Source organism: Pogona vitticeps, chromosome 7 (genome assembly GCF_051106095.1).
Source record: "Pogona vitticeps strain Pit_001003342236 chromosome 7, PviZW2.1, whole genome shotgun sequence".
NCBI lineage: Eukaryota > Metazoa > Chordata > Lepidosauria > Squamata > Agamidae > Pogona > Pogona vitticeps.
The window spans coordinates 12,644,732-12,664,365 of record NC_135789.1 but is presented as its reverse complement, the minus strand read 5'-3'; the positions used below and the strand labels follow the sequence as shown (position 1 = coordinate 12,664,365).

The 19,634-nt window shown below is 50.9% G+C and overlaps 2 protein-coding genes across 5 annotated transcripts; both read right to left on the bottom strand.

Moving 5' to 3' along the window:
* Positions 1-4,175: 4,175 nt before the first annotated feature.
* Positions 4,176-9,331, bottom strand: LOC110072660 (uncharacterized). Its single transcript, XM_072977853.2, has 4 exons — positions 8,486-9,331; positions 7,451-7,519; positions 7,304-7,375; positions 4,176-5,664 (listed from the first exon to the last, which is right to left on the bottom strand). Exons 1-4 carry the CDS (start codon positions 9,291-9,293, stop codon positions 5,147-5,149), a joined length of 1,467 nt encoding a protein of 488 aa, XP_072833954.2. The 5' UTR covers positions 9,294-9,331; the 3' UTR covers positions 4,176-5,146.
* Positions 9,332-10,092: 761 nt separating this feature from the next.
* On the bottom strand, positions 10,093-19,413 carry LOC140701663 (uncharacterized). 4 transcript variants are annotated; one of them, XM_072977856.2, is made up of 3 exons: positions 18,107-19,413; positions 16,199-16,738; positions 10,093-13,031 (listed from the first exon to the last, which is right to left on the bottom strand). In XM_072977856.2, exons 2-3 carry the CDS (start codon positions 16,735-16,737, stop codon positions 12,884-12,886), a joined length of 687 nt encoding a protein of 228 aa, XP_072833957.2. In that variant the 5' UTR covers position 16,738; positions 18,107-19,413; the 3' UTR covers positions 10,093-12,883. The 4 variants fall into 4 exon arrangements, with proteins under 4 accessions (XP_072833957.2, XP_072833956.2, XP_072833958.2 ...); XM_072977855.2 differs by having other exon boundaries at positions 17,991-18,120; XM_072977857.2 differs by lacking the exon at positions 18,107-19,413 and adding an exon at positions 17,197-17,807.
* Positions 19,414-19,634: the final 221 nt, after the last annotated feature.

The following is a 19,634-nucleotide window of genomic DNA, read 5'->3' as shown; positions in this document are numbered from 1 at the left end:
TCTGGTGATGAGAGAAAGGACAGGGAAGCAGAGATCGGAAGGAACTAGTTACAAGCAAAATAGTTCTATGTAACTACTTTTGGGTAAGAAATAATTCTGCAAAATAGTAGTTGCAAATTCCAGAAGGGCAGCTGGGTGGGTTCATTCCAGCACGGGGCGGAAGAAAGAGGGTTGTATCCCAGTGAAAGAAACCAGTAGGTTTTAAGCCTGCTACCTTGCTTTTATGTTTATTTTTGCAATAGTTACAAAGGGTAGCAAGCAACACCAACACGAGATAGACTTAACAAGTCACATCCTGTTGATTCCAAGTGTTGCCATAAGAGATACGTTTCAAAGCTGCTTTTAAGTTTTAAGCTGCTACTTGTTACACCGCACAGAATCATCATCATCATCATCATCATCATCATCATCATCATCATCATCATCATCATCATCATCATCATCATCATCATCATCATAACTGATTCAGTGTCATTTGACGTGCATTTATGACATTCTGATTCAAGAATTGGGACGCAAGACACCATTGGATGGGGCTGCACTTCCCCTGACAATTCAGCTTTTCAGAGGCTGCTCAGAGAGACAGGGGAACTCCCTTCCACTGGATGACAGCCTGCCTTCTCGTTCTTGGGAACTGAAATGGGTTGTTTAAAAATGCTTCTTTCTCATAAGGGCTGTTTTAAATCAGTTGCAGCAAACAAAAGATAAAACTTGGACCAAGAATCTTGTCAGATCTTGAGGATTGCACTGGAGACTGATGAGCGTAAGGCATACCACTGAGCTGAACGGGAGGGCATTCCCAGCCCTCGGTTCACCCTGTTTTCCCTCCTGGCATGGCTCTCGTTGCTGACTCCAGCCTGTTCTCCAGGAAAGCAGCACATGCCAGAACATTTCACCACCTGCTGCGTGCAAAGTGCCTGTCCTTGAAATCGGCCACCGGTATCTCCTTGGCCTTGCCGTTATCAGCGCCCGGGGGGAGCCCTTCTCCTCGCCTTGCAAAGACTGGGCCCGGTGCCAAGGGGTGGCGTGGCATGCCCAGATGCTGAGGCGGGATGCCACATGTCCACCCCCCCCCACCTGCCATAAGCAGCCAAGGGGGGCATGTCTCCATGGCCTCTGAACTCTTCAGGACCAGACCCCTCGTCAAGCCCATCTGCTTTGAAGCCATCAAACCAGGGACCCATCACCTTGCGTCCAAACAAACCACTCGGGACCTGTGGACCGTCTCCGGCCTCGTAGGAGACCCCCCACCCCCACCCCTCTGTCCCTCCAGACCCAGCTTCTCAAGACATGTTTTATTTATAGGCCACCTCTCTCCTGAGAAAGGCGTTCCTGTTGTATATTTGTTTGTTTATGGTGGAGAGGTTTGTACACTGCTTTTCATTGAGGGGAGAAGAATCGAGGCAGGGTCCAGAAGGGCCCAGTGCGGTTTTCTGGGAGCTGTCTATGTCTCTTAAATGCCCCAGACAAATGCTGGGAGTGGACTGTTATTTTGTGGGGTGACCTTCTCTGTAGCTGGTCCCAGAGACAGCGGAACTCCCTCCCACTGGAGGCCCAATGGGGCCCCGTCTTGGCTGTCCTTCCGCTGACAGCCAAAGACCTTCTTCTTCAGACAAGCTTTCCTTTTGTGTGACTGGCAACCTAAGTGGGGTTTTTGAAATGGACAGTCGCTTTGAATGTGTTTTATGTATTGCTTTTGTTTGCTGTCTTTTAGCGTGGTACTTGTTTGGTTGTTTTTAGTATTTTTCTACTTACCCTTTTTAAAAAGATTTAAATATTGTCTTTTAATGATGGAAGCCCCCTCGGGTCCTTCCTAAGGAGAAAGGCTGGGGTAAAAAAATTAAATAAAATAATAAATATTAAATACAGTAGTCCGTTTAACTGTTAAACGGACTTGTTTAACTGTTCTTATTTAATATAGGATCATTAGAATGTTTGCAACTTGCTGTAAACCACCCAGAAGAATGCACTGAAATAACTATTAACCAACTAAAAAAGTAAGTGAGGATGCCATAAAATAAAATAAAATATCTAGTAAGCATTTTATGTACATTTTATTAGACATAGGCCTTAGGCTAGATAAATATAAAATGTACGAAGATATAAAATCAAGGTATCAAAACCAAGAGAACCAATGCCTATACAGCAGATCCATTTGCCCGAGGAGAAGAGGTGGAGCAGCTTTTCCTTCCCTCGACCCTCGTATCCCACGTCTCGTGAGGAAGCTGGCACTCCAGGTTCCCCTCGCACTGGATCTTCACAACAGCCTGGCGAGGTTGAGCTGCCTCGGGACAACCTGGGAAATTTGGGGGGGCAGTTAAGATGTCCGCTGGGCCCACAGTCCCCCTTATCCCACACTGCCCTGGCAAACTAAACCCACGTGCCGGTTTCGGCGGTGCCCTTTCATGGACCAGGAAGGTGTTTGGGCTGCCCTGATTCCCCGTCTTGCCTGGTGTTGGCAGGCTCTCGACCGTCCTTTCCAGCTCATCCCCTCGGGTGAGTCAGGGGGCAAGGGGCGTCCTCAGTCTGCCACCACCACCTTTCCAGGAGCCAAGGTCTGTTTTTCTGCCCCCCCTCCCTCCCCGGCAAGCCCCAGAGGTCAGGAAACCCGGGAGCAAGAAACCAGGCAAGGTTTGAATACAGAGCAGAGGAAACAAACATGTTTTTCTCCCTGGGACCAAGCCCTATGGAAGATGCAAGGACACCGTGCGTGGTTCACCCCTCCTCTCCCTCCTCTTCCTTGTTTGTAAGAATCACCTGCAAACTGTGGCTCAGCTGGGGGGGGGGGGGGTCCAAAGGCAAACCAGGTTGGGCTCCTGGGGGTGGACCTGCTTGGTGCTTTCAATCCGTCAAGGAGCCCAATAAACCCCTTTTTAAAAGTCAACAAAAATTCCACATGGAGGAGAGCAGTGGGGGGGCAGGTTTGGAATAAAATGAACCCCATTTGTGGTTGCCATCTCCCCCCCCCCCACACACACACTTTGAATGTAAAGGCTTCTAAAAATTTAATCCCGGGTGGATCTGGTGGACTGAGTCCCTATCTTTGAAATGCTTGTATGCCGCCTTGAGCACTATTTTGTAAAGTGGAAAGGCGGGACATAAAATAACAAACTACAGGAACGAATGAACAAGCAAAGGAACGAACGAACGAACGAATGAAGATTTGGGGTCCCGGCTTTTCTAGGCAGACTGATTTCATGAGGAGCATGACAGATTCAAAGTGGAAGAAAGGTATTTAGGCGACGCTTAAGTCTGCAATCTTGCCTTTCTCCGATTTCAGGTCTTGGATCTTAGCTTTAGGTATTGCCGTCAGTTTAAAACAAGGTGTTAAGGAGAAATGGGGAGTCAGGCCTAGTGGTTGGAAGGAGGCCGAACCCTCCTTGAGGGACGGGGTCATGGAAAGGCTTGGATGTCCAGCTCAGGGGTCCTCCTGCCCAGACAGTGGTATTTCTACTAGTAAAATTCCAAGACTGAAACCGAATACTCTTGAGTGATCAAACAAACGGGTTGATGGAGAGACAGAGAGATGAGCCTGCAGGCAGGGACAGTCAAGGGAGTGTCTGCCCGCCCGGAGAAGCCCAGGTGTGGGCCAAAAACCCTTAAGGCTGTTTTTGTGTTTCCTGTGTCTGCATTTTCAGGGAAATCCTTTTCTAAGAAAGGATTGTTTGCAAAAACAGGAGTTCAGGGCAGGGCGGTGGGTCAAGGAGGAACAAGATCTGGTCTCAGGCCTGTGGCTCTGGGTGAGGGGGGAGGATAGTGGCGGTTTTGGAGAGATGCACCAAAATACAGGCCTGGTGCATGGCTAACATCTCCCCCTTCCCCCCCCCCCGGCCGGTCCTCTCTTTTTTTCCATCTGCGCAAAGACCCTGTCTTATACTTGGGTATCTTTGCAAAGCGAGATCTTGAACATGTTTCCAGCACCTGCGCAATTTAATTTTGTGTTGATCCGAGAAGAATAGAAGAATCACCACTAGCGCTTTATTGGATAAGATGGGCATAAAACTTGTTGTTTGAGCCACTTTTGGTGCACTGAGGTTCGGATCAAATCCCAGCAACCACACACGGTTCGGCTTTGAGCGAGCCACCCCGTCCCGTTTTAGACCGAGTATTTAATGCAGCCCTTCAGAAGGGCAGCGTCCGTTATTCCGCAGTGAAAATTGGGGAGTACACACCAATCATTTTATTTATTTATTTAAAATATTTTTTACCCTGCCTTTCTCCTTATTAAAAAAAGGAAACAAGGTGTCTTACATCATTAAAAGACAATATCGAAAGCTAAAAACAGTAAGTCTGCAAATACTAAAAAAAAGATAAAACTAATACCACACTAAAAAACGGCAAGCAAAAAAACTAGGTCAAATTCCATGTTGGGGGTGGGAGCTTTGCAAAAAAGGGGAGGAGCTACGCAGCCAGCCCCATTCCAGGAAACCCCTATCCCCCCATGACCACAAGGTAAAAGCCAGCTAGGATCCGAACCCAGGATCCGCCAATTCAAATCACAACTCTGTCCTCCAGCTGGTTTACAGGAACCCCTCCCCCCCGTAATCTGCAATCATCTGCTGAAATTACCTTCGACTCAGCCCATGCGTGATCTTGACAACACACACACACACACACAGAGTTTACTGTCTTGCAGATGCCTGGGAGACTGACTTAGCAACAGGAATATTTTGCTGCTATTGTTCCTAGACCATAATGCTGGGAAAGAGGAAGACCAAAGATGAGGTGGAAAGAGCCCATCAAGAGTTTTTCTGGAAAGTCTAAAAACAACGACAACAAGCAATCCAGGACGGGGAGTACAGCTTGGGAGGCTGATCCACACTCTCCTGCAGGGCCTGCGTTTGCCACAAGCAGAACTCTTTTCTCTGGCCACACCTGGTTCCTCTTCCTCCAGCTTTGCCATGACGTTAACCTTCTATGACTACGCTTTCCTTGGCCGTATGCCTATTTCAGCAGCCAACCGAACGGATCAACAGCAAACAAACAACGGCCCCTAACCCAGGAAAGAGAGGGGGAAAGAACAGTAAGTACTATCGTACGTATGATATTGCCTTTCTCCCCCTCCCTCTGCCACAGGGCCCTCCTCCCAGGTATCTATGGACCCCTTTTAAAAGATTCGGACACCCCCCTTTCCCCCCGCCCAGAGCTAGGGGGTTGTGGAGCCCGCTGGGCTCTGGCCGGTGGCAGCGTCATCGTCGTCGACAGAGCCAGCCTTCCGCTTTGCCTGCCGATGGCCAGCCAGCCTGCTCCCTGCTGCCGTTCTGCCCGTGCCATCCACGGACCCCTCCGCAGCCCCTTCCCCGCCTCCGTCCTCCATTCGGGGAGCCTCCAAAATCCGACGCAGGAGCAGCGACGTGTCTCCCATGAAGCTCCGGATCAAGGCGTTTGTCTGCCGCATGCAGTTCAAGACCTCCTGCCGGTGTTGCTGCTCCCGCTCGGCGTCCCTGGCCCGGCTCTCCTGCTCGGCCCGGGCCCAGGCCTCCAGGCGGGCCCAGCCGCGCTCCACCGCCTCCCGCGTCTCTCGGGATTCTTCTGCGTCCTGGTGGAGCATCTGCAGAAGCAAGGACTCCACCTTGGCCGATTTGGTCTTCCTCCTTCGGAGCCATGCGAGCCGGGCCGGCGGTGGGAGGGTGGCGGCCGTGGCAGGGTGGCCCGCCTCCGGGTCTGCGCATTCCGTGGCATAGGGAAAAAAAAAGAAACATGGATCAGTTGGTTTCACATCAGTTCGTTTTTCCAGAGACAAAACAGTCGCAACAAGAAAACGTTGTTGGAGAAGACAATGGTACCTTAAAGACCTGCTTTTCACCTTTTAACGTGAGCCTTCCTCAGACAAAAGTGTGAGAGTACGTGGCAGATATTTACACATTTAGGTAAAAGGTAAAGGTAAAGGTTCCCCTTGACAATTCTTGTCCAGTCGTGTTCGACTCTAGGGGGCGATGCTCATCCCCGTTTCCAAGCCATAGAGCCAGCGTTTTGCCCGAAGACAATCTTCCGTGGTCACATGGCCAGTGCGACTTAGACACTGAACGCTGTTACCTTCCCACCAAGGTGGTCCCTATTTATCTACTTGCATTTGCATGCTTTCGAACCGCTAGGTTGGTGGGAGCTGGGACAAGCGGCAGGCACTCACTCCGTCGCGTGGATTCGATCTTACGACTGCTTGGTCTTCTGACCTTGCAGCACAGGCTTCTGCGGTTTAGCCCACAGCGCCACCACGTCCCTATTTACACATTTAAAATCATCACAAAATAAAGAGACGGTTTGGGTTAATAGACAGAAATTGTGGATTGTGAGAGTTGCTTCACACCTGGCAGTGACATCTGTTTGATATTCCATTCTTTCCTTTATTTGAAGCATTGTGTTGGAAACTAATTATTCAATTATTTTAATTGGCGTATAGTTTAACTGTTGTGTAATGTTTAACTTAATTGGGATTTCAATATATATCGACTGTGAGCCACCTTGGGTCCCCTGATTGGGAGAAAACTGGCCTACAAATACAATAATAAAATAAATGGTTAGTGGTTTCGTTCAACCCAGGCTATATAGATAACAGGGCAGAAACATACGGGGATGAGTTTTTGGCGGTCTTTGAAGCTGTTTGTTAAGGTGGCTGTGGTTTGTTAGAAAGAAACATGGGTTATTGGGAAAGTCCAGCAGATGAAACCTAGTTATTCTAGAATTCCTTTAAAAATATTATTGTAGAGAAAAAAATTGTATTTGGTAATGGGTTGAGACATGTAATTTTATTTTATTTTCTACATTTGGTAAAGGATTAAGAGCTAGCTGGATAGCTCAGGGGTTTAGGCCTCTGGCTACCTGGAAAACCCTGAAAAGAGTTGCCATAATTCAGAACTGACTTAATGTCACACTGTGAGGATGATGATGTTGTTCTTAAGAATCCTTGGGTAATATTTAATCCATTGTGATGGGTGCTAAGCATATGTATGTATTTTATCTCCCCCTTCTCTCTCTCTCTCTCTCTCTCTCATACACACACACACACACGCACGCACACACACACACACACACAACCTTTGTCTTTTCATTTTCAGATTGTGCAAATTATATCCAGCTAGATCAATGCAGTCAAAGCCTTTTGCTGGCCAGTTTGCCTCTCACACTCAAAGGTATATCTCTCTGCTCAAGTAACAGAAGTCTGGAAGGCCCTACGCATGAACAGCCACTTCTAGAGGAGAGGCCAACCCCTTCTGCCCCGGACTGAATTCGCCGTGTATCCTGGCAGGAGTAGAGAAAAAGCACCTGCCAGAAACGAAGGACGAACTGGCAAGAGGAGACTCACCAGAAACTGGCTGGGCTTCCAAAGTCCTGGGTGTTGCAGGATCTGTGGCTGGTCCGGCACAGCTCCCGTCCCCTACGGAAAGAAGACCGTTCCACATTAGTTCCATATCCACGCTTCAGGGAAGGCAGCAGAAGAACAGGAACATACCGGCATCATCTGTGTCTTCTTCCTTCACCAAAAGGTCCAGCATTACTTCATTCTCGTTGTCCTGGAAGGCTGAGAAGATGAAACTGGTGAGTCCATTTTCTCCACCAACAGGAGAAAAGCATGAGTGCCAGAGAGAAGCATGGGAAATTGTTGGGAAATTATAGAAGAGACAACACAGTTATTGTAACATTTTAGGGTATTGGGTTAAGAACCCTTGGCTAATATTTAATGGGTACTAAGGATATATATGTGTGTGTGTGTGTGTGTGTGTGTGTGTGTGTGTGTGTGTGTGTGTGTGTGTGTGTGTGTGTGTGTGTGTGTGTGTGTGTGTGTGTGTGTGTGTGTGTGTGTGTGTGTGTGTGTGTGTGTGTGTGTGTACAGCCCTGATAGATAGATAGATAGATAGATAGATAGATAGATAGATAGATAGATAGATAGATCGATCGATCGATCGATCGATCGATCGATCGATCGATCGATCGATCTTTGAGGGCTCTATCTGGACCCTTGCTCTGTTGTTATTATTATTTTTTTGTCCAGCATGGTAACTTTTAAAAAGGGTGGAAGGAGGAATCGCAAAGCATGGCCCGAGGAATCCCCACGGAGAGCAGCCCCAACAAGATTTCCTGGAAAGAGTAGCCATGCAGTCCTTGAGGGAGAAAGCTGGGAGCAGGCCCCGAATCAGAGAAGGGGGGGGACCCAATCCCGCACAAGTGGTAAGTCAGCAAAGGTAAGCCTGCAAGTGAACCTCTACCCTGATGCACCGCCGGAGGAGTAGTATTACCGGGGAAAGATACCCTCGGAGATCAAGCGGGGGTACCCCACCCCACCCCCGCAGAAAAAGCCGTGCGTGCGTGCGTGTCCGCCAAGCCAGAGGCGCCCCTCGCCGACCTCCGAAGGGATGGGGGGGCGGCCTCGTGGCCCGGAGGCCGGGCGGGGGCTCCATCCTGCCCGGGGCAAAGAGACGGGGGGGAAGAGAGAGAGGGACGCTCCCCACCCCCTCCCCTCCCGGGAGGGACCCCCCGGGGCGCTTACCGGCGGCGGCCCTCCTCCTCCTCCTCCTCTCCTCTCCTTCCTCCTCCTCCTCCTCCTCCTCTTCCTCCGCCGCCCTCTCCCTCTCCCTCTCCTCGGCCTCCTCGGGCGTCGGGGGCCCGTCCGGGGGCTGGCGGAGGATGCGGCTCAGCATGCGGAAGAAGGGCCAGCGGCGGGCCTCGTCGGCCCCGGCTGCCCCGGCGCGGCGCTGGAGGGCCTGCTTGTACTCGCCCTTGAGCTTCTTGGTCTTGGTCCGGCACTCGGCGGCCCCGCGCGGGTAGCCCCGGCGCCGCATCCCCTGGGCGATGCGCTCGAAGGTCTCCAGGTTGCGGTGGCTGGTGCGCAGCTCCTCCTGGACCTGGCGCTGGCCCCACAGCTGGAGCAGGGCCACCGTCTCCTGGTACTGCCACGAGCTGCCCCGGCCCTTCTTGGCCAGCAGCAGGCCCCCCCGCCGCGGCGCCGCCAGGGCCCCCACCGCCTCCCCGGTGCTGTCGGCCATGGCCCGGCCCGGCCCCGGAGCCCGGCTGGAGGGGAGACGGGAGGGGAGAGGGAGCCGAGCTGACCGGGTGGGTGGGCTTCTCGCCCTCTCCTCCCCTCTCCTCCTCTCTCGGAGGCCTTCTAGGAGACCTTCTGCAAAACAAGAAAAGAGACCGAGAGAGAGAGAGAGAGAGCGAGAAAGGAGGGGGGGGGAGAGAAAACCACTCCCCTCTCGCCACTCTCCCTTCTCCCCCCGGATTCCTGCCCTTCCTGCCTCCCCTGCTCCGGAAAGCCGCGCTCCCGTGATGCGAATTTCCGGCCGGGAGATGAGCATCGCCGGGGAGGACCAGGGACGGCCTCCCTCCCTCCCTTCCCCCCTCCCCGCCCCCTCGGGAAGGGAGGCAAAGGCCGGGAGAACCGGGGGTCCCCCCTCTCCCCACCTCCCTCGCCCGGTGGGTTCGGCCCAGGAGGGAGGCGCTGACCCGGGAAACGGCGCTTCCGAAGAATCAGCCCCGAAAAGGGGATCGGGCCCAACGCAGGGGGGGACGGGGGGGCGGGGGCTTTCGTGAAATCTGCTTTTCAAGCCTCCAGACTCGTTCGTGCAGGACCGTCTTGCTGGCAAAGGAGGGAGAGAGGAAGGCAGAGAGATAGACTCCCTCAAGGAAGCCACAGGCTTTTCCAGTTTGCAAGAGCTGCGATGGGCCGGACGTTTTGGGTCATTCACCGGGTCCCCGGGAATAGTCGGAGGCGACTCTAGAGGGACCGGGCAGGACCAACTGGAACAAGAGATGGTGCTGGAAGAGGAGACCCTCAGGGCAGGGGAAAAGCGAGAGGCGTCTGGGAGATCCCTCCTTCATCGGGTCGCCCTAAGTCACTCCCCATGCTTTGAACCCCTGTTGGGGCCCGCTCAGGGCTTCTCTTTTTTGGTTTCTTCAAGATGGGCTGTTCAGCCACTTTAAATCTGTTTTCCATATTGTGGCTTGTGGCAGAGTTTTGATTTTTTTTTTTAGGTTAAATCCCCCCTAGCTGTGCAGCAGAAGCATGGGGAGTCGCAGAGCAGAATAGAGGAGCCCACCCCTTTTTCTCGACAAGTGGGCACTGACCCTCCCAATAACTCGTTCTGAGGCATGAGAAGGAGAAAGAATAACAACTACTTTCTTTATTTCCAGTTGGGAACAGATCAAACAGCAAACTGGCTAACCTGGCGGCTTTCAACAAAACTGACTTCAGCGGACCAAAGAGAGGGAAAGGGACACAGGGCCAAGAGAGGGAAAGGGACACAGAGCAGAGAGCCGGGGCTGCCTTTTAATTCAGAGGCTGGAAGGAATGATGGGTTACCGCTGGATAGACTAAATAAATTGTCTGTTTATACTCATTCTAAAGTCCCTCCCAACCAAATAAGCTACAGGTAACACAGAAGGTTGTATAAACTCCAACAATTTATCAGCTACAGTGGGGTCTTCACTTGAGAACTTAATCCGTATTGGAAGGCGGTTCTCAAGTCAAAAAGTTCTCAGGTCAAATCTGCATTTCCCATAGGAATGCATTGAGAACCATTTGATCCGTATCTGCTCTTTTCCGTCCATAGAAAGGAATGGGAAGCTGCTATTCCGCCTTCGACCACTAGAGGGGGATATTTTGTTTCTTTTTTTCTTAGGTCAAGAAAGGTTCAGGGAAGGCAGGGAAAATACAGTCCAGGCAGTACCAGGCAGTCCGAAGACTGTCTCCCAATCCACTCTCTAAACGCTGGGAGGAGTGAGGAAGCGGACAGGCACCCTTTTCACTGGCCAGCAGTTAACTGAAAGTTCACATTTTGCACTTTCCTTGCCTCCCACGTGGGTTTTTTTCAGTTCTTAACTCAAATCTAAGTATGTAAGTCAAGTCAATATTTTCCTATGAGAGTGGTTCTTAAGTCAAAATGTTCTTAACTTGAGCCGTTCTTAAGTCAAGACCCCACTGTATACCACCCTGGTTCTCACCTCCCAAGCATACCACTGTTTAATACGGGAAATAGGTGGCCACGAGGGGCTAGCTAGTGCATGGCCACCTTTATACACTTGCCTCTCCAGAATTATAATTGAAAAATTATTCCCTCTGCACTTTTCAGTAGTTCCCTCCAGATGGTCCACCCCTTTCTCATTTCCCGGCACTTACTGTCCCAGTAACTCACGTACTGAGTAAAAGAGCCCCTTGCACCCAGAACCCGGTTCACCTTGCACCCCGTGCCCTGTCCTTGCATGATCCCTCCAGGTTTGTTTTTTGCTCCAATACCTTATCTGGGAGAGGCAGGGAGACCCGTTGCTCCCACGGCTGACGTCCACAATTACAGGTTTGGCCCGATGGGGAGACACCCTGAGGGTTCGGGCGCGAGGAAGCACCTGGAGGGGTGGAATAGGGTGGGCCCGGTTCCATTCCTAGGAAGTGGGTTTCACGTAAAGGATAAACAAGGATCACATTTCACGGCTGCTCATAGGGGAGATGCACCTGGTTCTTCAGTTACAAAGACCGAGGGTTTCCTGCTTCTGTTTTCAATTCTGTGTTTTTGCAGAGTTGGGGGAAACCAGAGTCTCGGAGCTGTAAACAATAGCAGAACCTGGACAAGTTTCTTGGAAAGAAAAGGTAATTAACCTCAATTACTGTTGCACTGCTCAAAACATGCTCTGGCATTCTTGTCATTGCTCTGGTTTCGCCCCCCCCTCCGCTTACACCCTGTCAGGGCCAAAGGCCACCCTCGGTCCCCATTCTAGTTCCAGTTTGACCAGTTGACCAGCACAGTTACAAGTAACTTGTTTCCCGGGTCTGAAAGGTAAGTGATTTTTTTTTTGTAGTTTGAGAAGAGGTATCTGTGTTTGTCTGTGCTGGTCTATCAGGGAAAAGGAAAAGGGGGGGGGACCCCAAAGAAGACAAAAATGATGTGGTGCCTTACAGACTGACCACAATATTCGAACGTCAATTTACTTCCTCAGACTTAAGTTATTTCTGCTTACTGATTTTTTTTTCTTACTCTAGCATCAAACTGGTGAAAGCAGCTGATCTGTGGTCCCACACACCCTTAGGCAGTGCGACAGCGCCCATATCTACCGATTAACTAGTAGTTACTAGAAGTTACTACAAAGGCAGTTATGTTCCAATGGTAATATACATGTATTAGGATGGAATTACTCTGGAAAGGAGTGAGTTGCAGGTAGCTTGTTATTTGTTGAGAGTTAACTCCAAATTCTGAAAAAATTGGAGGTGATGAAATCCGCTCAAGGCTTTAAGGTATACTTTTATGGGGCTGAGCAGAACTTGCAGTGGAATAGCATTCTGTCTAGGCAGGTAGACTAGCACAGTTAAGTGGTAGGATTCAGACAGACAGTCTCTTTCCTTCTGTCACAGTCCTTGTGGCCATCACATCTGGCCAGATGTGGGGGCTTTTTTGTTTCTTCTCCCATCCTCCACGTATTTTCCACTTCCAGATCTAATGTGACAAAGAGTCCTGGAAAGTCGAAAACCTTGCCCATTTTTGCAGAACATAAAATAGATCACGAATTGCCGCATGATTTTCATCCGCTTTGTAAAAGCAGGAGTGATGCCCTCCCCTGCAGGTCAACCACAGAGTCAGTTTTCTTATCTCTCTCGCTCTTGTGTTGATAAATCGCGGGTAGGTGGGTGGAAATATTATGAAATTATGATTCAATGCACCCGTTGCAATCAGATTTAAGAGAGGGTTGGCAGCGGGGTTTTGGTGGCGCAAGACAGCTCAGCAAACCAAATGGCAGGTGCATTGATCACAAAGGAAGTTTCCCCCCCACACACACATGTCTTCCCCCTCCAGCCCTGCCCCCCCAACCGTCGAAAGCAAAATGTCCCAATGAAACAAGCATTAATTGAAAGAGGAGATCTTTAGTACGGGCGGGAATCGCAGGCTTGCGGGCCGGTGAGTCACTGATCTGGAATCACGTAGACCCCTTCGTTGTGCACTTCCTGCGTGGCGGGGCGGCCGACATAGTTGTAATACACGTCCTGAGTGTTGGCATAGATGGGCTGGTCGTTTTGGGTGCTGTCCGTGTCCCTCACTTTGGAGGGTGGCCTGAGAAGAAGCAAAGAAGTTCATAGTTTTACACGAGGAGCGCACGTGTTACCTCCATGTCTTCCTTACCTGGTTCCTGTCAGCTCCGCCGGACTCCACAGAGCTGACCAGAGAGAGAATGATGGGATGAAATTCGATTCCGTCTCGCTCAGGCTTAATAGGGACAAAGGCTTTTCAATCTCTTTTTAATACGTTAAACCAGCCCGTCTCTGCAGGTTTATCTATGCTGCAGACACAGTTGGGAGCAAGATAGACTGAGAGTTTCCTTTGGTACAAACCAGCAGGTCACATGGCTAGGTTTTAAATGCATTGGTTTGTTTGTTTATTGGTTTTTTTGGTTGGTTCATTATATTTATATTCTGCCCATCTAGTGCCAGGGCATTATTTTGGCTGGCTAACAACAATTAAAATACCACAACACTCCCCCCCCCTGCAAAGATGTAAACAGAGAACCCGGAAACATTAAAAACCCAATGTATCTTCAAAAATGGACCATTTTAGGCTAAGAATTGGGGCTAATTATTTAATTGCCCTGCCTTTTCTAAAAAAAACAAGCAAACATAAAAAATACCAATAACGGTTATGATGGCTATCTAGAAAAATGCAAACGGATACAGAATGCTGGTTGAACCATAACGAGAATCCATTTACTGCGACTGAGATGTTTTGTAACTAAAAGCACCAGATAAAAAGCCAATGAGAAAAAAATGGCGAAACCTTCAAGCTGGCCTTCAAGTTCTCTGGTGCTGTGCAAGAACTGCAACTCTGGCGGATGCCGTACCGCAGCGATTGCATAAAATAACCAGCCCCCCCCCCCGGTGGTTTGCAAAAAGTAATTTCTGCAAAGGGGGTCCAGAGAACGGCTTCAATGCAACCGTGAGATCTTTTTGTCCCTCCGAATGGCTGTGGGAGTTTTTATGATGACAATGAGCACATTTTCTGCCCCAAAGAGGGAGGTCTTGCCGGGAAAAAGCCATGGGGTTTCTTATGTGGGGACTTTCCCCGGTTTCTCGGCTATCCAACTGAGAGCAGGGAGGGAGCGCAAGAGAAGGGTTACCCAAACGGATGTTAGCCAAGGAGCGGAGCTGACACAGGCTTCTCGGCTTCTTCTCTCTTTCTCTTTGTGATCCAAGCTTTCGAAACCAGGGCGCCCTGCTCACCAGATCATGTGCCTCATCGGTCAGCCTTGACCTCACCATCCCATATAAACCTGTTTGAGACGCCCTGCTGTCCCTTCACTGGTGGATACAAACAAGTTGTCTCAGCAGGTTTGGAACCAGTTTGCCGGAAAGGGTCGAGGAGACCCGTCCGGAGCTTGAAAACGTGCCTGGCTTCAAAAAGTCAACATGGAAATTCAGAAGGGACTAGAAGCATGTTTTTTTTTCTCTCTCTTAGGGGTTCTGAAATGTGCACAAAACCTCTCTATGGTGGACAAGCGGGTCTGGCCCAATGCGCTCAGCACACACAGAGAGGATGGGTGCTTGGTGGTTCACAAAGAGACAAAAAACCAATTCAAGGCTTCAAAGATTCCACTCCAAGGATTCTGGGATTTGTAATCCCCCAAAAGGAGTGCGCCTGGGTTCTTGTAACCATCGGTCCCTGTTTTGTCATGAAGCCGTTTCTCTCAGATTTTTTTCCTTTTCTTGTTCCCCCTACATCTTTAACATGTATTCACAGTTTGCTATTATCCACTGTTTTCAGTATGCACGGGGGCTTGGAACCAATCCTCGGCGGATATGGAGGCTGGCTGTAATAACTTTGCCTATTCTTCTCTCCGTTTAAAGTAGAGCGCTAGCGTTTATAGAAGCTCTTCTGCATCAATAATGGGAAACGACGATGGGTCTGGTGGATTTTTGCAAACGAGAAGCCAGGGACAAGATGTTTGTGTCTTTTAAGCCTCGGGTGGGTTTTTTCGTCCCTTGGTGAGCCACCAAAGGCCCCCCCCCTCCTCTGTTTGTTTTCTCTGTGCCTGCTTTGCAAACAAGGCCAAATCTGGTCATTCTAGCATGAAGAGATTTTGTGCAAATTTCAGAAAACCTGACGGAGGAGAAAACGAGCTTCTCCTTCTCGTGATGCTTCTAGGCCATTCCAAATTCCCCCTTTAGTTTTTTTTTTTCACCTGAGTTGACCCAGTGGGGTTTGGGGTAAGGAACCTGCTACAGAAAGTGATTAGGTCCTGTTGGAAAAAAAACCAAACCAAACAACAGATTTGCTGACAGGTTTCAGTGTTTTAGACCTGAACCCTTTTTCCCTTCCAGAGCCTGGAAGCTGTTTGTGGGAAAACGAGTTGACTGGCACAATTTCTTAAGACGTCACAAAACGATTTTGAAAAATCTATGAATCGCCCAATCCTGTCGGTTCTGAGTAAGAACGAACTTAGTGCCTCATGACTTGCAATGGGAATGAGTTGAGGGGTGTTTATGGATCGTTTTTAATCCACTCATTTAACTTCATTAGCTAACCTTGCATGTCCAGTCCCACCAAGCTGCTTCCAAGGTAGGACAGCCTTGTAGGATTGTCAACAGGTGAGACATTGAAGGTGGGCTGCCATCCACACCCCAGTGAAAAACAGCCTGTGTTTGGAAAGAAATGTGGCTTTTTGTCCCTGTTTCTTCAGGGGCTGGCTGCCTTTTATCTTTTTAAAATCATAGGACACTGCCATTTGCTGGTCCGCCAGATGAAGATTTTCCTTCAAAGGCACTCCGAAAGGCCGTCTGTGCAGCCTGCCCCACCTCATGACCCTCCAAAGTGGACAACCGTGTTGATTCACATCTACCGGCTTGTGCCCGTGGGGACATGTGTGATACACAGAGAGAGAGACACACACACCGCCTCAAGTTTCCGGGGGGTGGGGACACCTTCCACTTTTTCAGAACCCACTCAAGCAACCTATCTGAGCGCTGGTTTGGTTCTTCTAAGGGCGAGTCTTTTGTAAAGTGAACGGCTCTTAACGGCCTGTTCATGACCCAAACACGCTCCTCCGCTCTGCCTGTGGACAGGAAAAAAAATCTATTCCTCTTCCAGCGACTGGGTGAGGATCGTGGCCAAAGTGAAGAGGGTTCAAGGAAGAATGGTGAAGTAAGGACAAAGGACACCCTAATTAACAAGAGCATCGCCTTTCAGTTTTTGACAGCCACGGGGGGTGGGGGGGTGGCGCCATTGCTCACCTGCTCTTTGATGGCTTTCTGGACCGGCGTTCGCTACGGCCCCCTCGGGCCCCCTGGGGCTGGTCCACAAAGACGTTCTCGTACTCCTGGTGGCCAGGGGGGCTCCTGGCCGCGTCTCCCAGCGGGCTGGTGTGGCTGATGTAGCGTGGCTGCCCGAGGCCAGCATCGGAGGCCTTGGAGGCTCGCTTGTCATGGCCAAGGGAGGCCACCTTTCTCCTCTGGACGAAGGCGTAGACCAGGAGGGCCGCCAGAAGCAGAGCCACGGGTGGCAAGATGATGGCCACATACAGGGCCGCTCTCGTGGCGCTCCCGTGGCATTCCTGGGCATAGAAGTCGGTCAGGTTCAAGCGGCCCTGGGAGGAGGAGGAGGTACACTGGCACGCCGCGCTGGGCGTGCAGTTGAGGCAGGCAGTGTAGAGATCCTTGGCCTCCTCGCAGGTGCAGGTGGCGTTGTGGCCCCTGTCCCACGAGGGGCACGTGGCATGCGCCAGATGACCGAGGTGCAAGGCCAGCAGCCCAGCCAGGAAAAGCCCTCCCATCCTGTGAGGAAAAAGGCACAAGGAAAACACGATAAATGTCGGGATGGCTGGGCTCCCCTCCCCGGAAGTGGGAGCAGAGAGACGGTGGCCTGGACTGTTCCCTGGGGCCTGATCCGCCCTCTCCGGCGCCTGATCCCCCCCCTCTCCCTGATGGATCAGGTTCCAGATCTTCTCTGGGCCCCCTGCCTTTGCCACCCACAAGTCCAGTGTGCCCCTCTACCTTCTCCCCGGTGCCTCCACCCAGCTGACTGATCAGCCACTCTCAGCCTCCTCTTCTCCAGCAACCTCCCTGGCAGGGAAGGGGAGAGAAGCCGAAAGGGGAAACCAAACCACACTTCCTTCTTTCTGGGGAGAAGGCGAGGCGGTGGAGAGGAAGGCCAGGAAGGGGTGGGGTGTAGAAATCAAGAGGATTTTTTTTTTTTTGCAAATAAATAAATAATTTAAACAAAATTCAAATACCCCTTGTCTGAGAAGGGAAGAGTGGAACCGGGCGATTTTCCAGAGTGGTCCACCTGCTGCTGAGTCTGCCAGCCAGCTGCTCCCTCCCCTCTGGGGACGATGGACTACGTCATGGCCCCTGACCTTCTTCCCCTTCTGGCGGTTGATACTTAAATCAGAGGAGCTCTTGAAAATGGGGCGGCGATGGAGGGGGCGAGAAAACACCTTCAAACAGAGGACTGCTTTCTAGCAAGTGGCAGGCCGCCTTCTGTGGAAGACTGCTCTTGAACATGGAGGCTCCGCTAAGCTCCGCTAGAAAACCCAGGCAGCCAACAATACATGCACTGAGTTGCCACTGGGCTCCCTTTAAACCTTGCAAACAGGCTTTTTTGGGGTGTGCCCTGCACTGGCAGACAAAGATTGTCCTTTTTCAGCCATCGAAACCTTAAAATCTTAAATTTATCTGCCGATGGCACCTGTGCTTTTTGCCATTTGGTAGGTCATTATTCGGTAAGTTCCTTTCGCTCTTTGCTGGCAGCTTCCCAGCATCTGGAAAATCTTTTCAAAAGGAAAAGAAATTTGGGGCCTCCGTAACTCGGCTCTACATCTCCTCCCCCTCCCTCTTTTGATCCTCCCCCCCCCCCAAATCCCAGAGTTTTACAACTCCAGGCAACATCCATGTCCAGACTACAAAGAAAAAGAGAGACCCAAAAGCAACATGAATCAAAAGAACTTTTCTGTCTATGCTGTTTTCTTCCCCAAATCACCTCTGGTCAAACAGGCGTCGCAGGTTTGTGGGAAAAAGCCTGACCCACCTGTTCGTTCGGAGGAAGAGTACGTATTCCAGCAGAAGAAAGGATTCGGGTCTCCGCTCTTCTCGGCTTTTTTAAAACCCAGGGGGGAAAAATGAAATCCACGGAGGGCTACTTACAAGTTTGCTGTTTGCAGGCCAGGTCTTGCAAATAAAAATAAAAATAAAAATCACACCTTGCTGAGGTTTAAAAGCTCACAGCCAAACACTCAGAAAATGCAACATTTCTCTCTTGGTGTGACTTCCTCTTCTGTGTGCCATTTCTCCAGCCCCTCGGTGCCTTTTGCGATCTTTTGAGCAGAATTAAAGAGAAGTTGGTCAAGAGAGGAAGTGAAGGTAATTTATCGCTTTGGAATAGAAACTGCTTTCTTAACTTCGGGAATCAGAGGGAAGTGTCTTTATTTATAGTGCCATAGTGCTAATCTGCATGGGCTGAGCTGGGGACGATGGGATCTGGACTCCAGCATCCCCTAAGAGGGGAACTATCACAGGCAGGCTTCCCAGGGGTCATTATTAGCCCAGGAGTCAAACGGCCATGAGGGTAAAGGAGTTTTTAGCCATTTCGGGCATTGACGCTTTACTCTTTCCTTGTATTCTTACACATTGGCTTGCGGCAGTGAAACACGAATTGAGTTTTAAAATGTCATGTGATTTTAAAAACATTTAATAATAAACGATGATATGACAAGTAAAAGGCAAGGTGAGGAGGTCAGAGAAAGGCAGGTGTGTAGCCAGGAGGCGGGTTTTGCAGTGGGACAGAGAGGAATTGGGTGGAACTGCTGGGCGAGGGCTGGCGGAGGCCCCTGGAGGGGATCCCTCCTGGGGTGGATCCAGATCACAAGAGAATCAACCCCAACCATAAATCCTCTTCAGAAGCCTAATCTGTGGCGCCCGGCCGCCCTCTGCAGGGTAGTGGCAGAATTGCAGCTATTCCGCTTGCCCATCAAGCACCGTTTATTGAAAATTTGGGAGTCCCGGGAGGGGGGGGGGTTGGTTTCCTTTGCCGTTACTCTGTTGCTCAATATTTCTGGGGGGCGGGGGCGGACAATCTCTCTCTCACACACACAGCTGCCTCTTTTTTTTTTTTTTGCACCACAAGTTATGATCCGATGTCACTCTGGCCGGATGGCCATCGAGGTCGCTCGGTGCCCAGAACTATCCCCCCCCCCCAAATAAAGCCATCTCCGTATTTTGTGGCAAAATAAAACAAAATCGCACACCCAGGGCACAAGCACCACTGGTGGTGGCCGCGGCAAAAAAACTGCAAGGGGCGTGGGGCGTTTGCTAACAGGCGCAGAGCGCTTTGAGGACCCCGGGCAAGTGGGCGGGCGAGTGGGCACGACCCCTGTGCCAGCATCTCCACGTGCTTTGGGGGCCAGGCCGGACTTGGGCGGGGACGGAGCCCCACTGAAGCACCGCCCGCCTTCCCTCCCTCCCTCCCTCCCTCCCTCGCGGGGCTGTTCTGCTCCTCTTCTCCAGCTTCGCCCCCTTTCCTCTCGGCTGGCCTCCCTCGCGGGGTGGTCGTGCAAGGCCGGGCCGGGGGAGGGGCGGCCTCGCGGCGAGGGAGAAGGAGAGCGGCCAGGAGGATCGGGACCCCGGCTGGTGAGATGAGAGAAGCAGACCCTCCCGACCCGTCCAGTCCCCTCTC

What these genes read in the sequence shown, in the direction of transcription:
- LOC110072660 (XM_072977853.2), bottom strand. Translation starts at nt 9,293, where the DNA reads ATGCTCATCTCCCGGCCGGAAATTCGCATCACGGGAGCGCGGCTTTCC. An exon ending in GAGGAGGAGGGCCGCCGCCG is followed by an intron (nt 7,520 to 8,485) that starts GTAAGCGCCCCG and finishes TCATCTTCTCAG; the next exon opens with CCTTCCAGGACAACGAGAAT. An exon ending in GGAAGCCCAGCCAGTTTCTG is followed by an intron (nt 5,665 to 7,303) that starts GTGAGTCTCCTC and finishes CGGAATGCGCAG; the next exon opens with ACCCGGAGGCGGGCCACCCT.
- LOC140701663 (XM_072977856.2), bottom strand. Translation starts at nt 16,737, where the DNA reads ATGGGAGGGCTTTTCCTGGCTGGGCTGCTGGCCTTGCACCTCGGTCAT. An exon ending in AGAAAGCCATCAAAGAGCAG is followed by an intron (nt 13,032 to 16,198) that starts GTGAGCAATGGC and finishes GCTTCTTCTCAG; the next exon opens with GCCACCCTCCAAAGTGAGGG.